Source organism: Phaenicophaeus curvirostris, chromosome 14 (genome assembly GCF_032191515.1).
Source record: "Phaenicophaeus curvirostris isolate KB17595 chromosome 14, BPBGC_Pcur_1.0, whole genome shotgun sequence".
In the NCBI taxonomy this organism is placed as follows: domain Eukaryota; kingdom Metazoa; phylum Chordata; class Aves; order Cuculiformes; family Cuculidae; genus Phaenicophaeus; species Phaenicophaeus curvirostris.
The window spans coordinates 13426162-13451302 of NC_091405.1; the positions used below are offsets into that span (position 1 = coordinate 13426162).

A 25141-nucleotide genomic window follows, 5' to 3' on the forward strand; every position below is an offset into this window, starting at 1 on the left:
CTGGGGCCTGCCACAGAACAATGTTAATGGTGTAAGAAATGAAAAGAGGTTTGTTTGTGGGGTTTTTTTTTGTTATGGGATACACTGCTCCAATGCCAGACATTTCCAAGTTTCATCGCAGATCAGTCTCCACGGACCCAAGAGATCTTTTTGCATCTTACTGAAGAGACTTCAGGGATGATAAAGATGCAGCAATATACTAATTGGTGTCATCTTTCCAAATGAAAAAAATACTACACCTTGTCATTACGTCATTTTGTATCATGCTCTGTTTCAACAAAATAATTGGCCACACAAAGAGGCCACACGGTCTGGATTACGTGGCTGTTTCGAAAACATCCCCAGATGCAGGGAACACCACCTCATTCTGTGCTAGGGAAGAACGTGCTGACAAATCACACAGAGGTGCATGAGCACGAACAGCCCTTGCTCTTCAACACAGCATTAACCTCTGTTGACGGCCAGGAAATCACCAGCATCACCTGCACAGAACTTCAACCACAACTGCTGCAGAGCCCAGCAACAGCCCCATAGTCTGCACTGGAGTTTCTTAGCTTTGGTCCTTGTGACATCCTGTTCCTAACCTCAATTTTTTAAACAGCCTTATATTCCTCCTCCTCTGATTTTAAATATACTTATTGAAAACCAGAGACCTAACACATAAAACTCTTCCCTACTGTGACAACAGATCAGAGATAAAACTTGTGGTTTTGCAGTCCATAAAGAATGTTCAGGCAGACAGACTCATTGTGATGGGTATGTGCCTACAGCACTTTTAAATTTTAATTATTGTTAGTTATAATTATCTGACTGCGTCTGAATGAAACCCAGCAATATGGCTGGAATAGATTTTGGTATTCTTCTAATTTATTAGCTTTGCAACTACTAATAATTAAAATTTAACAATACTCCATGCACCATAGCAACATTTTTTAAGAAACTCTAGCCAAATCTGCTAGGATAACTGACTATTTTTCAGGATTTAACAGAGGACTAACTTAGAGAAAAAAAAAAAGCTAGATAACAGACTCTTAAGAGCCTATCAGCAACTATAATGCAAAGACATAAATTCTGCTTAAGAGAAAAAACTGCTTTTACTTGAAGAAAATTAATTCTACACATAATGTTGTGGTTTGTTTCCAGCAAGAAGCTCCTAGCACTTAACATATAAATCACACAAAAGTTCTGAAATACAGCAAAAGTTACATTAAGTGAAAAGTACTGCCTTGAGATAGAGCCACATTTCAGATCCCATGTGTCCTGCCGTCGACATACTCCCCCCAGGGAAAAACGGTTTCTGCAACTTCATCAAAATACCATAGATTTCCTTTTCTCTCCCTAACTGCGTGGACACTGGTGCCCAGAAGCACTGAGATATTTCAGTGTTGCAAGCACACAGGGCTGTTCAGAAGAAAAATTTTACTCCTATTTGAGTAAGCTTTCTTGTACCCTCAGGAAGCAGATAAAACATGTTTTTCAAGTAGGAACTGGAGACAAGGGCCACTAAAAGACTTTGAATAGCTGGGCACAGACCTGCAATTGCTAAAGTCCTTCTTCAGTGTTCTGACCATTAGTGGTAAACCGAGCCCACAGAGGTAGCCTTGTAGACTCACGTAGGTGTAGGTGGGTTGCATGGAAGCCAAGAGGCTCTCACTCTCCCCACATATTTCAGGGGACACTGTTGTACCCTGACGGCCCCAAAACCTTTGGCATGAGCAGTTGGAGATGTTGCTCCTCACTGCACCACTCCCAGGGAAGCCACCACAGGTAGAGCCATATCTTAACATCCTCTTTGGGTCACATCAGGCTACGTGCCGACCCGCTGCAGTGGCCTGCTCACCTGGGAAGGATGCAGCCCTCTTTAGGAGACACATCTAACATCGAGCTGACATTAAAAGCAAACTTGAAAAAAGAAAACCTGCTCAGGGCTTGATCTGCTGTAATCAGCGGAAAGAATCCCAAGGACTTTGATGTGGACCAAATCAAGCCCCTGGAGAACGTTCATGGTAAATCATTATTAACATAATGAGTACAATTTCTGTGCAGCAGCTCATGCCTGTTTATGGATATATGAAAATTGCCAGCTTTTCACATAAAATAAAATGAGGAGGGAGACAGACCACAGTGTTAGCCAATGAGCCATAGTAGCCACTCTCCTTTCGATACGCGCACATTTAAAGAAACTGGGCACTTAAAATGACAGCAAAATCCTCCAGTGAACTTCCCTTAATTTAGTGGTTTGACATATCTCCAACTCTGAACAGAAAAGCAAGCCCTTTATTCATAGCAGGCAATAAAACACTTGAACACCTGTGCTAGGAAAGACCTGGCGGGCACCCTGCTCCCTTGGTACCTGGATTATTTGTGCATTGTTTATTATATCCCTTGCCTTCGTTTTCATCAATTGTAATCATTTAGGAGGAAACAGTATGATTAACAGTACACAACAAACAGCAGGAATTAATCCCTTAAATACAAATACTTCATTGGTTATGTGATGGTTCCTTGGAAAAAGCAGTGTGGCAAAATAGTACATATGAAAATCCTCAAGTTTCCTCTGAAAATCACTGCTCAGTCACAATTTGCTTAATGTAATTCTTGATGCAAGCAAATGAGGAGGTATCTTTCCCGCTGTGAATAACACCACAAATATAACTTTCAGTACCCATTATGTACCGTGATTTCTGACCCATCTTCAGTGTTGGCAGGGGTCCCTGCTACATTTTGAATAAAGACCAAAATTTCAGTTGTGGAAGAGCTAGCTCATCTCCCACGTCTGGGTACCTTGTGTGCTATTGTGGCTCCAGCTGCCTGTGAGAAATAGGCTCATCAGCAATGGGCAGCAGCTCCTGACACAGGTCCTAGAGGAGGGGCTCTGTTTGAAAGGGCTCCTTCTGCCCTACATGCGAGGAACCCCCCAAACCTCTACATCTATGCTTGTTTCACTAAGCATGTTTCAGCAGGGGGAATTAAATGCTATAGCCTTAACATATATATAAATTTACGTTTTCCAGGAAATTTTCTTCATATTCATAGATGCCAAACTTACAAAAGCACGATGTGAAAAACAAGAAGTTGCCAGACTTTCCTCTTCTGCCCTAAGGGTATATGGGGTTATCACAGAACCGTTTCCTTTGTGTTTCATACTTAACATCACCATGTTTTCTTCTCGTATTTCCAAAGAGATAATGTAAGCAATTAAATAATATTCTGTTTTCTTTTCTTCTGGCAACATCATCAAAGTAACCTCACCGACTCATCACTGCAAATTCATACCAGAATTTCTACTGTTGATAAAATGAGCCTAGTTACTCAGAGCTTTCTTAAGCCTTGGTTTTGTGGCTCCATCAGATGCTGTATACTTCAAAGCATTAAAATACAAATACTAGTTCAGAAGTGCAACAGGGGGCAAACAGGGTTTTATCCCTTCCTGAGCATTACACTGCCAGAGCAGTATTTGCAGCAACCACTAAAAGTGCATTTACAGTAGCAATGTTTCTCATCACATGGCACACGTTCCTTTCTGGGCTTACGAGGTGTTTACCCTAACTGTTTAAAGAAACGTTCACAAACGAGCAGGGCTAATAGAATAGACTCATAGAATCACTAGGTTGGAAAAGACCTCTTAGATCATCGAGTCCAACCATTCCCATTCTGCCACTAAACCATGTCCCTGAGCACCTCGTCTACCCGTCTTTTAAATACCACTCAACCCCCTGCCTGGGCAGCCTCTGCCAGTGCCCGATGACCCTTTCTGTGAAAATTTTTTTCTTGATGTCCAGTTTGAACCTCCCCTGGCGTAGCTTGAGGCCATTCCTCCTTGTCCTATCATCATCTGTAAATTTATGCTGCTCCATGGGGACTAGTGTGCTTTAACATCTTTGTTAGAGACATGGACGGTGGGATTGAGGACACCCTCAGCCAGTCAGCTGATGACACCAAGCCACGTTGTGTGGTCGACATGCTGGAGGGAAGGGATGACATACAGAGGGACCTGGACAGGCTTGAGAGGTGGGCCTGTGTGAACCTCATGAGGTTCAAGAAGGCCAAATGCAAGGCCCTGCACCTGAGTCAGGGCAATCCCAAGCACAAACACAGGCTGGGTAGAGAATGGATTGAGAGTAGCTCTGAAGAGAAGGACTTGGGGCTGCTGGTGGATTACAGGCTATTGTTGAGCTTCTCATGTGCATTTGCAGCCCAGAAAGCCAATCATATCCCAGGCTGTGTCAAAAGAATTGTGACCAGCAGGCCAAGGAAGGTGATTCTGCCCCTCTATTCTGCTCTCACCTGGACTACTGCATTCAGTTCTAGAATCCTCAGGACACGGACCTGTTAGAGCAAGTCCAGAGGAGGGCTATGAAGATGATCAGAGAGCTGGAGCACCTCCCGTATGAGGACGGGCCCGGAGAGGTGGGGTTGTTTAGCCTAGAGAAGGCTCTGAGGAGACCTTATAGCAGCCTTATAGGGCCTACAGGAAAGATGGGAAGGGGCTCTTCATCAGGGAGTGCAGGGATAAAATGAGGGGTAATAGTTTTAAACTGAGCGAGAAGAGATATAGATCCTGTATTAGGAAGACAATTTTTACTGTGAGGGTGGTGAGGCACTGGCACAGGTTGCCCAGAGAGCTGGAAGAAACCTCATCCCTGGAGGTGTTCAAGGATAGGCTGGACAGGGTTTAGAGCAACATGATCCAGTGGTAGGTGTCTCTGTTCATGGCAGGGGGGTTGGAACTGCATGATCTTTAAGGTCCCTTCCAAGTCAAACCATTCTATGATTCTATGATCAGCAGAAGTTACCTTGTCCCTGCACAGCCTGTCATTTTCCCCACCCTCCTTGTTTTCCTTGCTTTTCTGTAAGCACTCTACTCTGAACTATTTCCAGAAGAACTTTAAAAAAAATTGAATTTTGAATTATTTTCACTGGTTTCATTTAAAAATACAAAAAAGTAAAACAAAGCATAACTTCAGATTTTGACACTAGTTATTTTACACCAGTGGGAAAACAAGATCAGAACTGAAAAGTCAAATCCATCAAGCAGAACCCCTCGATGGATGGCGATTTGCCCATATAGGAACATTTAAGAGACTGAAAATTTTATGCAGATTTAACCCTAAGTAGCAGCTGAACAACCAGTTCACTAAAAAAATACTGAATCTTCACTAATCAAAAATATAACCAACAGTTGAGGAGTTTAGACCAGGCAGCTTACACATCAGAAATTGATGAGATAATTGTACCAAGACAAACTCGTTCAAAAGTTTTGAGCATTTCTAGCTTACCTATACACACATTTTGTGACGTCCTTGGCTCAAATATTTGAATTAGAAAAAATCCCTGGCATCAGGTAAACCACTGAGTCACCACTGAAATAAAGACTAAAACTGTGCAGCTAAGTGCAGACTTTTAATTCAGCCAATACCATTCAAAACTAACTCGGGTAATTATTATGAGCACAGAAATTTTAAATGCACACAAATACTGCATAAAAACTGGAAAATTACAATCATAATTTATCTGATTAAAGCTGCTATTTGCAGCAATTTTGCAATGCATAACACTTCAGAACTGAAACACTATGTAATTAAAACTGTTAATTGCAAGAAATGGGCCGCTGTTAAGACTATAATTTAACAAGTTCTCTTTATTTTATCATCTGATTTTAAAGGTTAATGCAGTGACCTAGGAAGCCAGTGTGCCCATTTTAATTGTGCTGACATTTTGACCAAACACCACTTTAAAGGAAAAATGGGAAGAAAATTCAGAGCCACTACTGCTTTCATAAAATGTTCATAGTGAGAACACACAAACCCCAAATCTGCTGACTTTATTAAAATATTAAAAAGGTATAGTTAAAACTTTTGTACACTTATGCAAATCTAGTTGCTAGAACAAGGGAAAGAAGAGATTCCCCTGGGAGAAAAAAAAAATAAAATCAACAAAGTGAAAAGATCAACCATCCTTCCACAGCATGACAGCACGACACAAAAGGCAGCAGCTTGGGAATTCAGCAAGATAAATAAAAACTCTCCAAAGTTTAAGTAAATCATGGCTTATAAAGCTAACAGATTTAAGGGAGACATACAGTGCTATGCTGTGGTGGGCGTGGTACTTATATTTAGGTGGCTGTGCTGCACAGGTATGACATGCCTGAGAAGCTCTTTAGAAGGTCAAGCTCCAGCAGTCCATTGCCCGTGAGATGTCAGGCACACATGCCTTAGAGATATCAGCATTCACATGGGTTCAGCACCAAAGGTATCAGTATGATTTAAACCCTAGCCTCTCCATCCTGGTTCCAAGGTGGCTCTCCTGGGGACAGGGCCCTGAAAGCAGCTGGTGGAGTATGCCCAGGTCAGGGTTTGGCCCCTCTGAAAGGCTTGCTGCACCTGCCAAAAGATGCCAGCCAAGGGGAGGCTAAAACTGCTGTGGCCTCAGTGCTACCAGGGAAACTGGTATGTAACACCTGGTTTGCAGCTTATTAATGCTCTAGTGCCTTGGTGGAGCCTCTAATTAAGCACCTTGTGGAGCTGCACCCATGTTTTGCTCACATACCTTGGTAGGGAAAATTCCTTTACTTTTGACTTAGTGAAAAAGGGGAGGGAACAGCTACCATTTGCTTAGCCTTTGTATGTTAATCAGTGCCTAAATTATTAATAGAGAAAAAGAAATTATTTACAAGGTGTTTGACGTAGTCATGTCAGGTTGTAGCAACGCTACTGTCAAGAGAAATACTCATAAAGAATCGTGATATCTGTCTTGTGTTATTTATTTATTCCAGCCATGCTCAGAGACCCTTTTCTTCTGATAGCACTGAGGGAGGCAGGAGGAGACAGAGACTATTTAAAGGCAGAAGAAATCATACTGAGGCTATGCACTTTTTCCAAATGCCGCCTGCACAAGGTTGATGGTTACACAGAGAAATCAACAGCTTTAGCTTTGCTTTGACTCCTGTTGTAAACATACCTGAAGCTCTGTTTGAAAGAAGAACTTCTGTGGGCACTGGGAACAGTCATAAATTTTATCTTCCTGCCCATGAACTGCAAAGATGTGCTGCTGCAGTTTGTTTGCCTGTACAAAAACTGAAACAACATAGTACATTTAGTTAAGATTGTTTCATATAAGGCACCTTGTCTTGAATTATACTTTTATGATTGCAAAGACTCTGAAAAGTCCAAAGATATTTGCCAGAGAAGTGCCAATACACTCAGTTCAGCAGAATTTCCTTACAAGTAGTCAATTTAGAGTCTCCAGGCTGACAGTCAGCTTACTTCTAACAGAGTTTGGATCCTGTATGGATTTTTGATATTTCACATAAAGCTAACAGGGTCCACGGGTAACTGGAAGAACTCAATCATCAGACCACAGAGAGGACGTCACCACTCCAGCAGGGAGCCCAGGGCCCACAGCAGGTGTATCAGATGCATTTTTAATGCAGGACAACTGAGCCAGAAGAAGACTCGATGGCTGGTCTGAAAGACATGTGTCCCAGAACAGCATTTCTGGAAGATATATGAATCTGAAAGGGCAGCCTTGTCACACTTTTTAGACCTTTTAAATGGGTTGCCCATTCAGCATTTTTTAAAAAAAAAAAAAAGTTATGATCAAACACCACAAATATCACAGCACCCACATTATGATTTTGAATCGACAATTAATCTGACTTTATCAAGTAAGATTTGGAAGTGAAACATATTGAATCCCAGGTCTTGGCTGGTAAAAAACATCTCTCATTAAATTTTTTGTCTCATTTTACATGAACGATCATCAGTATGTGAAAATAGCTTCTTCAGTGGAATTAAACACATGCACTCAAAGAGTTATTTTACAGCACATTTCAGCAAAGGATAAATTAACTCCAAGCTCACACAAAAAGAAGGTTCTCAAATTGTGGGCCAAACCACCCTATGGAGTGTGGGTTTGCCTTACTCCCATTGAAGTTAAAGAAATTGTAGGTGCTACCTGTGTCCCTTTACTGATGACCAGGCCTACAGTCACACTCTGATCTTAGTCTCTCAAGCAGTTAGGAAATGTACGTTTACTGTTTTGAGAAGCATATTAAAGGCAGTCTTTAGCATGCAGCTCGCAGGTCTTTTAAGGAAGACCACCCAATCATTTGCACTGATGAGACAGCTTTAAATGAAGTACTGAGAAAGCAGCTGGCAAAACTATACAGTTTTAATATTTGGTCCTCTCAAACTTTTACTCACATGAGCAGACTACAAACTTCCTGGCCTTTAAAGTGTCCTTGCTCAAGTGAATAAGGGCTTGCAAGAGCATGTACACACCTTGCAAGTCGTGCACATGGAAATGCACTGCACCTTGGAGCCACACGCTACAATTTAAAAGGCTTCAAACTGGGTGTGTGAGGAGGGTTGGAGATGTGGGGGGTGTGATGCAGAGCCTGCTGCGTGTGGCAGTGCTGCTCAGTATCAACCACCACCACAGTGCTGCTCCTCAGAGTGTGTCCCAGTTTCAGACAGATGATATTTTGAACATTTCCAAGCACAGTATTTCTTTTCCCTAGGAAAGGAATACAGTATTTTACAAATCCCCCGAGTGTCATTTCTGGATCAAGCCATGCATGCTGAGGCTTGTCTTGGCCTCCCTGTCTTACCTGTGAAACAAACAGGGCATTTGAATGTGCCTCCCATCCCCTCAAAGCTGTGCTCAATCAGGTGACACAGGAGCTTTGCTGGAGAGTCAAACATCTGGTTACACAGCTTGCACTCATGATTGATGCCTTCCTCTGCAAGGTTCAAATGATACAACTTGTTAGTGACACAGCAGATTAGCGTCGGGGATGCAGCAGAAACACCCGTACCGGCATGCACGACTTCAAGGACCCGCAGACCTTGCTGCATCGCCAGCCCCATCAGAATAGCAGGCTGAGCTGCTTGTGCAGCGTGTTCAGGTGTACAGCCCCTGGTTGTGTTTAGGGGCGTTGATTTGCAGCTGCGATGAAAGCAGCACTGTGATCAACCTGCCGGGAGCCCAAGCGCCTGCTCCCATGCTCGTGCCAGCACTGCACTGCTCCATCTCACATCCTGCCACAAAGGGAAAGTATCCCTGCTCTGGGTATAGATTATTAAATAGGCGAACAGCATTTAAAATTAATTCAACACTGTGAATTCAAGCAACAACACTGAAAGCAGGCTGAAATGCCATTCTCACTTCAGACTGCACTGCAAATATACAGAAGAAGAAACTATCAGAGAATAGAAGGAATCCAGAGCAGAGTGTCAGCCTTAATCTCTCTTGGCTTTTTCCATGCTGAAGAGACACCACGGAAGCTATTTAGAAGTTATTTGAAAGCCTAATTTCCACGTTATATGTCTTAACACTAAGTACACAGGGCCCATTTTAAATACCTCATATGTTCTAGCTGAGCTCATAGAGAAATGATAATTATTATTTTCGAGCCTACCACCCTTGTAAGATGGTGTGTTTCTCAGTTGTGGGTTTGAGTGCAATTGGGCCTTTTTGTGAGGTACTGAAGCCATATTAAAGAAATCTCCACACATAAAATGAAACAATACTTTAATTTTCTTGAAGTGAAGGAGGGAGAGGTAGCAGTCTAGACAACATAATGTTTATATAAATCAGGAAATACCAAAAGCTTAAATATTTTGCTGATTGTTTCTGTAAATACTTCCTGAAAACTTATTTCCTTCATTGCAGCAGCACATGTGAACATATCATGGAAACATATTGCAAAAACTAAAGAAATCTTGTCTTTCGATGTATATTCAACTATTTTTCTACCTTCAAATCTCACCCACTTCAATTCTCAGTTCCAAGACATGTAAGAAATGACATTATACCATGAACTAATCCCTTGCCAAGTGCATTTGGATCTTGCAGATAACGTGAGCCTTCAGAAGCATGGTCTTTACTTAAAATTCCTTTGAATTATCTCTTTACATCAATAAAGGGACTAAACAGAGGAAAATAACTGTTTTCTATAAAACCTTTGGTACTCTCAGTATCCCAAAGCTCTTTTGCAAGGCGAGGAGTTAGGTGACCGGGCATGCAAGCAGCGAGGCTCTGCACGCAGGACGCTGGACACAGCCTGTTCCCTGGCTGCAAGGTGCTCTCACATTTGCACCTTAGCACATTTGCAGATGGCTGCAATTTTCAGAGCACACAAGCCTTGAAGGGCCCTCTATGCAGTGTGAAACAGAGCAATAATTTAAAAATATCTGTTCAGTGCCTTGTGCAGTAGCTACCCATGCCACTCCGAGGCCGAGCAGACTCCAAAAACTGGGGTGGCAGTGGGGGTTCTGTCCTACACTGCAGCGATGGCTTGCAGGGCAAGAGCAGAATGCTGATGGCAATCACTGGCACTGGAGTCACGGCGGGGAAGAGAGAGGCAGGATGGGGAGAAGTAAACAGGTGGGTTGGAAAAGAAGTAACAAGAGAAAAGAGAAAGGGAGAAAGAGTCAGGAACAAAGATAAAAGAGCTGGTGGCTCTATGGCAGCAGCTCCACAAATTCCCTGGGCAGATGTACCTGAAGACCAGGATATTTCTAGTATGCAACAAGGTCTGCAATTCTTTGTTTGGGCAGCTGCCACGCACATGGGCATATCACCCTCTCCCGATGGTTGTATTTCAAAACCTGACTCTCTCCCCTCACTATAGCACAAGGCTGGCTTCTCCATCAGACCCTTGCCTGAAAACTTCTGGCTTTGTGTGATCTTTGCAGTCTGCTCCACAGAGGAGAAGAGACTGGAAGGGATACGTGCCCTGTGCTGAGCATCCTGAGTGTACCCAGCCACACAGCTGAGTACAGCAACCGACCGCTGCAATAAAACTTGGAGAGGACAAAGCAGGTACTGGCGGGAATGGAATGAATTCCTTCTATGAGTAAATCAGAGAAATCATGTTTGACATTAATTTTCTACCCTCCGCATACTGTGTATTTGGAAAACAGTGATTCATGTACAGCCCATGGTCCTGTGCGAGCACATGTGTTCATAAATACAGACAGACACATACTGCTGATTAGACAACTGCTCCTTTCGCAGCCTAAATACCTATAATTTCTGTAAAATTAAAAAACCCAACAATGCTGAGTATTTCAATTGAAGTATATTCTTACAGGCTTGGTATGTTTAATTAGGTAACAGAGATCATGCATTTTCTTGGCCGATCCCTGCAGTATTTTAAATAGTTAAACCCATAACAAACAAACTAAAACTGGAATGAAAAATAATAAAACATAATGAGTTCCTGCAGATCTGGAAATTTATCCCACTCGAGGCAAGACCTTTTGATTTGCAAATCCACTTCTGAATTATAAGGCCTTCTCCGCACCGGTGGGGGTTTTTATTCCACTCCCACAGGAGTCCATTATGTATTTCTTGTGTCTATAAAACCATCCAGGAAGAAAAAAGGGGGGAAAAAGTACCATGGTTAGCATGACAAACGTTTCTCTTTTCATGCATGTGTATTCAAAATATGAAAATGCCCAAAGATATAGATAGAATTGCAGCTATAATCACTCTCTCCTCTATGGCATTTTACAACATATTATTTTACTCAGAAACACAGCACATGTGTAGGGATACTCAGTCACCTTCGGCGAATAACTTCCTTGAATTATATAAGATAATATAGGTAGATACAAGGCGGCTTTTTGACAAATGCCAATGCTCCAGTCAAACATGTGGCACTGGGCGTTTGCAACAACAAACATATAATCATTTCCCTCATGTCCCTCCCACCCCTTTTTTCTTAAACATGACAAGCATCTGTGAGAGAACTAGAGAACTAAAGTGAATTTGTGCAGCCCCTCTCATTTGTAAAATAAAATACAGATTTTTACAGCTTGCTGTGCTAGATCTTCTCCCATTTCTCTATAAGTGTATCTGTGTGGAGATCGATTGATTACAGGACTAAACGAGCAACGCTCAGCAAACAAGAAGCTTGGGTATCTTGCCTTTTTTTTTTTTCCCCAGAGCTCAAAATAATAAGCATTAATTTTACACTTCATTTCTCAAAAAAATAATAGGATGTGCTCTTGTTTAAAACAAGCAGGCCTGCTGGATTCTGTCAGGCTGAAACTATGTCAGGCCAAAAGAGGAACAGAGTGCTTTGTGTAAAAGTATCATGGGGAGATGATAGTATCCTGTAATGTTTTCAGTACCTACTTTTGTCTCCAAAAGCATTTGATCCCTGGCAGACATATACTTATTTCCATACCGGTCTTGAGGGAAGCCGGTAGGAATGAGAGCTGATTATCTGAATCCTGAAGGTGAAACCTGGGTGGTGCCCACTGATGTCAAAGGCAGGCATTTGTATAAATTTGGAGGTACATAATTTACTGCCTGTTAGCGAGGATTAGTGGGTTGCACAGACCCAGACCCAGCTGAACCATGATGGTGAAGCACATCGCTCATTGTTCCCAAGTTTGGAAGCGTTTGCAGGATAGTTTTAAATATGCTGATAGGATGCTTAGTAGCACTTAACACTGCTGTTCTGCCCATTTTAGAGTGGGAATATGCTTCTCCATAAAGCTATTTCTGCTGCAGCAATGTGCATTTAATACATATTACAATGAGTCTCTAAGCCTCTAAGAGAATCGACACTAACAGCCTCCTGGCAAGGATGCAGTATAATTAATAATGCTGTATTAAACCCATGTACTGCATCAGCTGCATTTTAATTATAAATATATTAATGGCAACATAAAAGTATCCATTAACACTGTCATGTACAGACACGTTATCATACCGATATAACAAATAGGAGATTTGAACAGTAAAAATAAAGATGGCATTGTCTTTACTCTTAGTTAAAATTCTTTCCAATTTGATTTAATAAAGCAAAATTTTTCCTTACGGAATAATCACAATAGTCCTAATTTGAGAGATTGTGCAAGACAATCAGAAGCTCACTCCTGACAACATATACATCCCATACTACAGCTTCCCAGACCGGCATATTTCTACTTCACTGCAGCAAATTAGGGCAATAAAGGGGAATATCTTTCTGGTACTAGGATGTAAACATCCTTGCGTTAACCACACTTTTAATGAAATTTGAAATATTTTAATTCAGTGTAACAAAGCATTAATACATTGTGTTCACAATGAACCTTCCCCTGTCCATTATATCATAAATCTGATAGAATTAAATGGGCCATGTAAGAAGTGCTCTAATTATAACAGAAATAAACAGAAATTGGTATGAACACAAGGAAATAAAAATAAAACTGCATGGAATTATTCTGTTTATGCAATTCATTTCCCAGTAAACAAGTAAGCAAAGGGGAAAATTTATAACATAAGCAAAGCAGGCGCTTCCCCAGTAATTTTTACCATGCAGCTTTGGAGAAGCAAGGAGCTGGGACCTGGGTAGGATGACAGTGATAGACACCCCCCTCCAAAACAAAGCCTGCAGAGAACCACTTCAACCCCTCGCCTGGCTGGCACCACTTCACCACTGTTTTCCATTACAAACAATCCAACAACAGAGGTAAAAGCAAGGTCTGAGAATATGATGCAACTGCTATGAGGGGATGACAAATTTACAGATGCTCACATCGGATGATGATGACATCTGCTGTACAGACAACGTTTCTTCATTGACACTCCTCTCTATGCCCCTGACCTGCTATACAAACCATTTGGACTACATTGCTCTATTACATTTTTGTAATTAATCCTGGAGGGTGTAGCTGAGCCCTTCCCTTGCTGATGGGGCAGCTGCAGGGTGAGGGGACCACATGCTCAAGCCCCAGCGTGGGCCGGCAGCTCAGAGCCGCCGCGCGGTGCAGCGTCCCGGTGATTAGGCAGCCTGGGTGGTGAAAGGCAGCGGATTGATGGTGTGGCAGCAGAAATGTCACCTGGGAAGCTGGGTGCCATCCTCCCAGGGATACTGGAGGTCAGTTACTATGGCAACGCCGAATGAGCTCAACCTTGTAACTGACCCTTATCTTTTTTTGATCTGTGGCCCACTTGGGACCTTGGCTGGAAATCAACTGGAAAATAATCTGGTCACATATCTGAAAGAAAACTATTTATACTTATTTATCCAGGTAAAGCTCATATCTCCCTTTGATGACTCTGCCAGACGAAAGACACCCTTCATGTTCCTGTAGCATTTCACGCCACTGTGCATGAACGCCCGGCTCTGCCCCGTGAGAAACCACGCCAAAACCTCCCCATCACTGCAAAACACACACGCAAACTGCCACGGATATCTATGCTCATAGCTGTACTGATATATTGCCAAAAATCTTGCCTTGCTCACAGTCCCTGACTTGCCCGTGTGGATAAACACACACCTACACCCCTTCTTGAATGGTTTAATATTTTATGTTGGTATCTGCTACTCATATTCTTCTGCGCTTTATCTCTCTCCTGAAATATGATTCTGCTTTGAAATATATTTATATGATCTAGAATGGCACAACACTGATGTCTTTTATGAGCTGAAGATTGTTTAATAAAATCTTGCATTCCTGCTTCATCCTTTTGACAATTTTACTATTATAAGTTTTCAAGGGATATGAGAGCTGTCCACTGTGGTTAGAAACATCACTTTAATGAAAAATGATAACACAGGGACTTGGATTTTTCTAGAAACTGTGTAAGGAAAACCAGTAAAAATACAGAGCATTCCCAGTGTGCATTCACATGTATTTTGTTAGTTTCCCTTACATTTGCTTTTGGATGAGACTCATTAAAATAATTTCTGTTCTTCATAGTTTTCCAAGGGATGGGCAGACCAGACAATGGTCTGACAACATGAAGGGGCTGTCACTGTTCTCCAGCTGGGGAAGCTCTCTGGGGGAACAGGATTTGGGAAATCAGGGAAGATATTAGGGGAGAGAAGCTGCGTGACCTGCTGACAAACATAGGTGCTAGAGGAAGTGCCTATGGATTCCTGGTAACAAACTCCAAGGCTTCTTGTGATTTACTTGTTATAAGCATCTGTAGCCTTGCAAAGGTATTCTTTCTCAGGCTAAATTAGCCTAACCACACAACAAGCTTTAAACTCTTTTCATCGTCTCAGGGGGCCTCAAGCTGAAAATATGCAGAATTAGACGGCAAATTATTTATAGAGTAGCTTGTAAGTTCACTGCCTCCAGTACATGTCAGTACACTGCAATATTAAAATGACCATTAAAAAGAAGCATGGTCCCAGAGGGACTGGGGAGTTTCCTGCAGGGAGTTTCCTCCTGACTGCAGTGGCAGCTCCTGCGCTGCTGCAGGGTCCCTGCCTCCCTCCCAGCCACACGCTGCAGGCTCCCCCACTGCACCACTTCCTAAGGGGAAGGCTGAGCCTCAGACATATGAGGTGGGTCTTCTAAGCCTGTCCTCATCAGCTTAGTTTTCAGTTTACGAGAAAAATTAAATCTGGAAATTCAAAGGAGTCCATGGAGTTGTGCATCATCTATCTGCTGACTGCAGAGGCCCAGAGGGACCCTGCCTGCAGAGCTTTATTTTAGATGGAGATATTAATCTGGGAAACTGCACAAAGATAATTTACAGAAATGCAAGACACTTTAGCACAGTAACTTCACACTCTAGCAGCCTTTTTTCTGAAGAGGCCGTTTATTAATAGCCTACATTAAAACTTGGGGACTAAAGTCTGATAGGGATAGCTCTTCCTTCATAATAGTTCATTAAGGAATAATTCCAGTGGCTTCCATGAAAATGCAAAACCTGAACAGGAGAAGAAACACATGGTGCCTTTGAGCGTGCAAGCCCCTACGCAGACAGACAGAATGAGTCTGAATAAAGCTAATGAACCCCCAAGAACAGGCAGGGGTTAATAAAAACACCACCACAACCCTAGTTGTGTATTTCAACGTTTGGATATGTTCACAGCTATATTATTTCAAGGTCAATATCGATAGCTGGTGGAACTGAAGTAGCATAGCCCAACGGTGGAACTGAAGTAACAGCTGAAGAAGTCCAGGCCCATGGCCACATAGACTCACACCCGCACTAGACTCCCTCATGCCAATATGCCACTTAAACCTGAACATCTCTTATTACTCCTGGTCTCTTCTCCACTCATGTCTTTTCCCTGGAAGTAGCTCCCTGAACTGCTACACAGCAGGAATACATCCATCCGTTGATCCTATTGACAATATCACATTGAAGAGCTCAAAACAGACAAACAGCAATAACTAGTATCTACTTGGCATCTATTCTTCTTGTGAGATTAAAAATTAAAATTAAAACATCATTATAATCTTATTAAACATCCCACTGGAATATGCCAAGTGCTTTTAAAACATGTAAAGCTTTAAACTGAATTTAAATAGGCGTAAAGCCTTTTTCACTCATTTTATAGGCCTGGCACATGCCCCAGTCTCAGCAAAAGTGTCACCAGTGCTGTAAGGTGCCCCCTTCCCCATCGTATCCCAACCAAACCTTTCGCAGTCCCAGCATGTGTCAACTGTGATCGAATGGAGGCCCCCAGAGCTGCCAGGACTCGAGCAAGAGCTACCAAAGGCAAAGCTTTCCCTCTTACCAGCAGCCCCCTCCCCTGCCTGGGCACCTGTACACAGGTTGGCAGCTACATCCCACAGCTACTGCTTAAAAGTCAAAACATTGAGTACATTTTTGTCTGCCCAAAGAAAGGTTCCAGGGTGGGGATCCAAGACAGGGTAGCATTCAGTCCTGGCTCCAGTCCCTTGCACTAGCCACAAACACGGTATTTTTTAAACATGCAGATTCCCACTGATGTGTCAATGATCTTCAGATTACAGATCCCCAAGTATACATTGACATGATAGACTACAAATCTATTGTGTAAATAATCACCAGATTAATGGTCTCTAATAGTATATAATTAACATGACAGACAGGCCTACAAGCCAGTTGTGACTGCACTCAGCGATGCACAGAGTAGGAGAAAGCTGCAAACCGCTCATACGATGGCATCATGGAAGCAGAGAAACTCGTAAAAGCAGAGATAATGGAACATGTAACAAAATGAAAACACTTCTATAATTTAACTGACAATCACTGAAGGTTTTGCAGGTATCAAAGCAGGACAGAAGTCAAACTTTTCTTGGCGAGGGGAAGTTATTTGTCTCAGCAAAGAAACCATCAGTTAACCTGCATTGATGCAACGCCTTTTGAGTACAGGTGAGCTGGTGCAAGGGGTCCTATTCTGATACAGAAAGTTCTGCATAAACATGGAAATACATATCCAGTGACATATACTTTACAATCCTATCAGCTAGAGTCAAATTAAAGCTTGTATTAACATAGCTATCCAAGAAATGAAGCGGTGGGCATAAAAGTTTTAAGTACAAGTGAAAATCAACAGTGTAACAGTGTAATTTCTGTTGCAGATCACCTAATGGCCTAAAGACTGGCCAAATGCCATATGTCTGTAATACTGAGGCAGTTTTCACCCACTCATTCAGATAAAATGAACGCATTTCTTCTAAATATGAAGTCACCTTTTTCTCTTACTAAAACACAGTACTGTTATGGAAAAGCCTCTGACTGAAAAACAATCACACATGGTGTTACCAGCTTACAGATCAAAATTCCTCTCTAAAATACAGGCAGACAAGGAAAAAAAAAATTGAAAAATACCTCAGCTTTTTCTTGACAGAAAAAAAAAAAAAAGATAGCTACCTAGCTTCCTTGACATGATCATTTCGGCATAACTGCAGCTTACTTGTTCATATGAGGGCTGAACACATATCACGGCCTGGCCCCAAAGAGGCTGCTGTCCCCAGCCCCTATCCCGAGGCAGCTTCCTCACTTCTTCTCCCCACTGACCATGAAGGAACCTCGGAGACATCCAGTTATCAGAGCTGAGAAAAGGAGGCACCATTGCCAAGAGAGAGAACCAAGGGTGACTAAATAAGGTCTGTCTGGCTAAGATAGGTGACTGATATTGCATGGTATGAAAAAGCTTGTTAAGTGCAAATATACCCAAAGGGATGAAAATCCCCTATCAGACATTTTTAAGTCAGGAATCCTAAGGTGGAGTAACATATGATAGTCCTTAAGGCAGTCAAAAGAAGAATCTGCATGAAAACAAGAAAATATCTTAAGCATCTGTACACTATGCAAACATATATTCCTGTACTGTGGGAATATGCATAAGTGAATGTACAGAGCATCTCCCATTGATACTGATGGGATTTTCTCAATTGACGCTCCACAGCCCAGGTGGATATCCTACCCTGTAGCATGTTCATCTCAAATAAGAAGAAAATCAACCTTTTGGAAGAGATCTTACTGCCGAGCAAAGGCTCTGCATAGCACAAACTGTAAAGTTGCTCACAGTAGCACTTACCTAACATAGGTACATTGATCACAATACTGAAAACCTAAAAATCAAACTAGTATCACCTTTATATTTGCTCTTGGTTCCACACGAGCCAGCCAGCTTGTACCCTTCACATGTGATTTAAAGGTGGATTTATTCAAGCACCAGGACCTAGACAGAGAGCAATGAAACACAGTTGCTCCAAGCTCTCTGCAGAAGACAATGTCCACGCATCTTGCACAGCTGCATGGGGTTGGTAATGGGCAGAAACCTTCTCCCAGGCTCCTAAACTTGAAGTACTTTGGCTTTTGCCTTTGTAAACCAAACTCTATTTTGTGTGTCACTCAGCCAGGCATATAGCTGTTGGCAGATACACCGGCACTGCACAAGATAGCCAGTTTGGTTTTATTTATTTTTCAGAAACACATTTTATTCATTTTATGTCACTAGCTTTTCAATCCATTAGGGAAAGTCATGTGCAAACTCATATGCTGTAGATAGACTCCAAAGAACATACGTGGACTGTGACAGAAAACTTAGTATAAGGTAGAAGGCAAGTCTAAATTTTTGTTCAAATAAAGGGATCTGGAAACACTGGTCCAGCAACGGTGCAAAGAAGCCCTTCTTCCAGCCACAGGAAAGCATGAGCGTGCGTACCAAGATACAATGACATCCAGGAGGACCTGACAGCTAATTAACAGTGAGACTCCTGCACAGCTATTTTTACTTAAGCTAGCCCATATCTCAGGCTCATGGCATTCTACAGGTTTCCTGGGCCCTCTGTGATCCATTCTCAGAAGTTACATTTTTTTAAAACAAAACAACAAAAAAAAACCAAGCACCAAACCCCAGGCCCCTGCCCACAAAGAAGCACCCAGAAGTTCCCAACTGCAGAAGGTAGGCAAGGCCAAGCAGGACAACACCTTCACAGGGTGGACACAGTCATAAGAGATGTGGTTGAGATTATTTGGAAAGGTCCAAAGGTGCAGTAAAATTCCTGTAGAGAAGGGCCTGTTGTGCATTCATTGAACCTGAAACAGATTTAGGGTTCTCCACCTAATAAGCCCAGATGAGATAGAGCATATTCCACAGCCCTGCAAAAGTTACTGAGGAAGACTGAAAAATGAGCGGAGGAAAAAAAAAAAAAAATTCAAGCTGCTTCTCAGCTGTTCCCTCAAATAAAACAAGATTCTAAATCAAGCTGTCATGGAGTATCTGTTTGAGCCAAAAAGGAGGAAAAAAAGATTTGTCAGAGACCTGCTACCCCCCATTTTATTCTCCATTTTTCTTGTGAGTTCTTATTTTAAGCTCTGATTCCACAACTGGCATTAAGAAGTCGGCATTTGCTACTGTCACCCCAGAGAGGTAGGGAAGATACAATCGTATATATGCAAAATAGGTATGAACTCTGATAACAATACTTTGCCTGTAGGCAAAAATTGACTTTTTAAATGGCAGCCACTACAATAACGTTAGCCTAAGACCTGCCCTTGCAGGATTTTCAACTGCTTAGTAAAAACAAGTTACACAGTGACAGGAAAGGCAAGGAATTTGGGCACTGACAATGACAATATAGGAACTGGTTTAGTGGGAAGGAGGAAAAACCAAATCACAAAATAAAAATAAAAGGTCAGTCCAATTAAACTATGAATACACCTGCTGTAACAACACAGAGAGGGTAAATGGGCACATTTCTAGCCATAGAGGCAGCAAGGAGCTCAACCAAGATCTGTTCCTCAGAGCTCCCTAGTCTGAGCCAGCAGCATGCAGCAAGCCCTTGCCTGAGAACGCCTTCCACACACAGTGCATCCTTTGGGAAAACTGTCTGCGGAGGACAGGTCCAAATCAGCAGTCTAAGGGACTTAGATCTACCAAAAGAAAATGCATTAGTGCACACTAGAGAAAGTGTGAGGATGGGGCTCCCTTTCAAATTACACCTGAGGCTCACTAGGTCATGAAGTCCAACTCCTTTGGGAAGCACTGTAGGAGACCCAGGATGCCCTGGGGAGCTGCGCCACGACCACCCAGCCCAAGAGCAACCAGCTACTCCTGTGACACAGTGGCACCACCAGGCTGTGGGTCACATCCCCGTATCTGCCACATGTAGGCAGCACGGCATGCATAACAGTTGAACCTTTGCAGCCAGATGAGCATCAATTATTCATTGTATCAAAAACCAAAACGCTAGAGCATGGAGCAGGCGGTTCAAAGCAGCAGCATAAGCAAAGCAAATGCCAAAGAAATGAAAAGTATGTCCAAAACTGTGACAGAGCGCTCAGCTACTTTTCATGTGACACTGTCAATTGTCTCTCATCAAAGATCTTGAGTACTTGTGAAGAGATTACAAAAATATTCAAAGATACAATATTTGTATTTTGAAAGTTAATTTGACACAAAGGAGTGTGCATGAGGGAACGTTTATAATCAGCACTCCAATAAACTCACAAATGACTCTAGTATTTTATAAGCTTGTTAGAAACAAATCACTCCCTTAGCTTATATTTACTTACTGATGAATCATAAAAGGCCTCAATACACAAAGAGTAAATTCAAAAATGTTTTCCTTTAGTTTTATCTTCTATGACAACACTGAAACCCTCTTGGTTCAGGCTGTGATTCTCAACCATGCTCCTCTTGGTTTTATGGCTAAATATCAATTTCTCTGTAGAAGCAGAGGCAGTTTTGAACCTCGATTCCTGCCCTTAAGTCTCCTGTGAAGTAGTTGCCCTGGGCACAAGCTGAACTGCAGTAGTTGGATTTGCCTCCTGCCCTCATGCTGCCTGGTGGGGGGAGGTGAGAGAAACATGGCCAGTTGTGCATATTTACAACACCAGTGAAGCTGCAGCCTGAGTCTTAGGAGGAAGAGGAGAAGATATGCATGTCTCCTGGAACAATGCACAAGACAGCAAAAGCACACAAAAAGAGATTCTGTGATATATTTGTATAAGCCTGCAAAGGTCCCAAATAGCTGTATGAACTGCAAAACACATCAACTGCTTCAACTGCTTTGCAAAGGCACAGGAAAGGTGTCCGTACAATATAAGCCCCTATTACCGCTCAAACACCTTGCACACTCTTGTCAGTGCAACAGCCCAGTAATTGACCACAGCTGAAAAACCCTTTCAGCCTGTTTAAAAACACTGTGATGCTTTAATGCAATGCAAGTCATGCTTCACTAGACAATGCAACACTTACACCTTCCAAATGCTGTTAGTTATACACCAGCTCAAACCAATAAAGTTCTAGTGGTGAGCACAGGAGACTAGTGTTAGCCACTGACTCCTGGCAGTAGCTGTGCCAAGCTACCTAAGTGTGCCACGATAGCTAGATTTCAGAAGTAATTGCTTGATAGATCGGCATGCTGGATTCATAACCGACAAGTAACACAAATGGTGGGAAACAAAAGTTGGCAGAACAACGTCTCATTTCTCTAATGTAACTAAGTGCTGCATGCAGTAATGGGAGTGGTGGGGATACTTGCCTTTAAGCTCTTATTTACCCAACAGAAAGAATATGGGGATATCCTAATGCAGCTTTTTACTTAATTTACAGTCAAGCATTACAAAAACATTTTATTGCGGTCTGTAAAGATGACCTATTTACAGTAGCTGAGAAATGACACACCACATTTAGGCATAAGTGCTTGCAGTAGACACACAAATGCAGAGCACCTTTGCAGAAATAAACGGAACGTAGACTTTTATTCTAGATGTCCTTGTTGCTTCATGTACAGACATCATTCACATAATCATCCTTTAAAGATGAACCAAATGCTGCCATGGGCTGAGATGGCTGGCCACACATCAGCTTTGTAATTATGTTAAGCTGTTGAAATGAATAAACACAGCGAGGCTTACCCACAGCCCTGTTATCCACTGGCACTGCCAAAGGGTGAGGCTGTGAACTTGAGAGTGATGCTGCAAGCTTGCAGCTGCTCACCCAGCTCCCATTGTTGCCGACCACAGCAGCTTCTTGTAAGATTTTGAGGTGGTTTTCGTAATCTGCCTAGTGTCGGGGCTGGCCTGGTGGTCTGTGCAGGAAGCTGTGAATCACTGCAATATTGCAGAATCTATCAACAAAGGTTCCCGAACGTGCACAGCCCCTGTGATTGTTAAACATGATTCAGGTATGTATTGAGCCAAGATTATTAATCATCACAAACGTATACCTTACAGCTTAGAATTCACATTTCCAGAGTACATTACAAGTTGCTTTTATTTCTAGAAATTTTAATGGCAGCCAGAAGAATAATATTTTTTAACTAGTGCACAAGCCATAAAGCATTGCACAGGAATTTACTAGAAAGTACAAAGTTGACAAGTAGTACATTTTCAAAATCTGCTAATCCTGGAAAACAAAACTCAGGTCTCAAAAGCCACTGCCATGTGGCACTCCAACGGCACCTTCTGTGATCATCTGAAGGGACAGAAACTACCAGTCGTGGAGTTAAGATCCCTCATCCACCTCTTTGGCCAGCAGCTGGAGATAAAGGAAGGCCCATGGATGGGGCAGCCCAAAGACACTGCTCTGCTGTGCAGGTGAAAGGTGAAAACAGCAAATTTCAGTGAGAATGATAAGTAATAAGTACAGGTTCATAAGTTATCACTGTGAGTTAATGAAATACAAGTGCCTTTCTTGTGCATCACCATACTTCGTGATCAGGTGAGAAGCAGTTGCTAGTTTTAAAACAAATCCCAAAAGAGGGAAAACATCTATTGCATCAAGATTTTATACCAGGTACTTCTGCCAACAATGCCTGAACCAGAAATTGTTGCCTTGAATGATAATTTAGTTTCATGCATTCAATTACTTTCTGTGCTGTGTCTGATGTAGATAGAAGGGATTCACCTGTGCTTGGCAGCTATAAAGATCATGTGGCACCTGAAGCAGCTCATCAGTTTTGTTTAACAGTGAAATCACATGGACAATTAATACACAGACAACCAAGCACCTGAAACAACATTCCTGTTTCAGAAACACAGTTTGTGCACAAACAGATCAAAACTTTTGTCTTTGCATTCTACACCTCCCCCTCCCACCTTTGGCTAGGGCCAGTACTCTGAGCACTAGCATACTTGCTTTGCTCAATGTAAGCAAGACACACCACTGCACAGGAAGGTGGAGCAGCCAGGAGTGGGCAGCTGCAGCTCTCCCAAAGAAAAGGCTTAGCAGGTGTTGGCTCAGAGGTAGCCTCTGCCTGCTGCCCTGGCCTGGGGCAAACTTGTTGCCTCACCTGCCTGCACCAACCTTCAACAGCAACAGAGGGAAGTGCACGAACATGTGCACATTGGCCTAAGTGGCAGCGATCCCAGGGCTTCCTAGCCAGGGACTTTCCTGACCCCAGCAGCAGCACCGTGCCACCCCGCTGGTGCACAGTGAGAGCATGGGCAAACCCCAGTCTGGGCATTGGAACCCAGATCACAAAGCAATGTGAAAAGTAATTTCAAAAGGATCGCAAAACCTGCAACAGCATTTACACTGTTATCTGGCAGGTGCTAAAAGCCGCCAGTATCACCCTATTCCTGCTACACACCAGCAAAGTCAGAGGAAGAACTTCTTGCAGTGCTCCTGTCGCAAGTTCAATTACATTTCTGCTGCTTTCCCATTTAGCATGCGTGGGGCTGCGCTTGTGTGCTCACTTATCCCTGGCTGTGTACCCGCATGTCTCATCTGAAACAATATCTGAGCCCAGGTGCTGCATCTCTAACTATTACAGGTTCTTCACTCATATGTGCAGAGTTCAAATAACCAGCAAAGATTTTAAGTGTTTTCATTGTACCATTCGGTTTCCTTCTGCTTTTCAAAGCAAAGGATGTAATAATCAATAAAGATTTTTAAAAGAATTAATTATCACTATCATCAAGTTAAGCTCCCCGGTGCCTTGCTCTCCCGTGCCTGCCTGCATCTTCTTCCCTTCCAGTGAAGGATCTGCCATCTCTGCATCGTCCTCATGCTTTGGAGCCTTAAAGCACTATTAAAATCAATTCACTTGGTGTCAAAAGCTCTCATTCTTCTTGCATCCACCAGTACGGCTGTAATATTCATCAGATTTTTACCACCAGGATTAATGTTATAAAATGTCACTTGCTACAGTAAAATTTATCAACATTATTATATACCATAGCAACTGCCACCACAGACAAATGCACTACATTAAAATTTTGTCTAGAGCTCCCTAGAGGAAACATTTGCTGCAATTTGTATAACAGTTTATATATTTATGCTATTTAATGGTACAAAGCAATAATTATGACTTCATTCAGTGATAAGCAACAGCATTATATAAATCAGATGCGGATTTAGAACATGCCAGCTTTGTCACTGGCCTACTACTTGTAAATTATGTTGCTGTTAAAAAAAAAAAAATCTAAGCAAATATGAGTTAGCAGCAGGAAGCTAATAATGTGCCTCCAGCTGTTCCAGTTAACCTGCAAATGTGGCCATCTGCACCTCAGGAGAAAAAGAAAAGGAGAGATAGAGGGAGGGAGGAAAAGGAGAGAGGAGAGAAGCTCCCGCCAACACCACCACAAAGCCTAGGCCCTGAGCGCTAGGAATGACCTTGCTCCTTATGACCAGACAAACACATATTTAAAATTAGAAAAGTTTGCGAAGAATAGACCTTCCCTTTCCCAGACCCACATAAGGAGGATAAAAAAAAAAAAAAAAAAGCTGGGGGGAAGTCTTCTCCACAGCCTTTTTTCTAGAACAGGCTGCCTTTCACCTCTGTGGTTATTATTTACTGCATTGCGGGTTTATCCAATGGACAGGTTTTCTTTGCAACTTCTGCCTTTCATTTTTACTTTTTAACACCTCTCCATAGACCCATCTTGTATTGTTGAAAGACAAAAAAAATGGTGGTCATTGTAATAGATTTATTCCTGCTTCAGACAG

The 25141-nt window shown here is 42.3% G+C and overlaps 1 protein-coding gene across 5 annotated transcripts in view; it reads right to left on the minus strand.

Moving 5' to 3' along the window:
- Positions 1–25141, minus strand: part of ZNF423 (zinc finger protein 423) — a 225529-nt gene that overhangs the window by 15237 nt on the left and 185151 nt on the right. For all 5 annotated transcript variants that reach the window (XM_069868639.1, XM_069868640.1, XM_069868641.1 and 2 more), the window contains 2 exons: positions 8612–8743; positions 6961–7076 (listed from right to left, as the gene is read on the minus strand). In XM_069868639.1, the coding sequence (XP_069724740.1) occupies positions 6961–7076; positions 8612–8743 (248 nt within the window). Of the gene's footprint in view, positions 1–6960; positions 7077–8611; positions 8744–25141 lie in introns of those variants that run through there.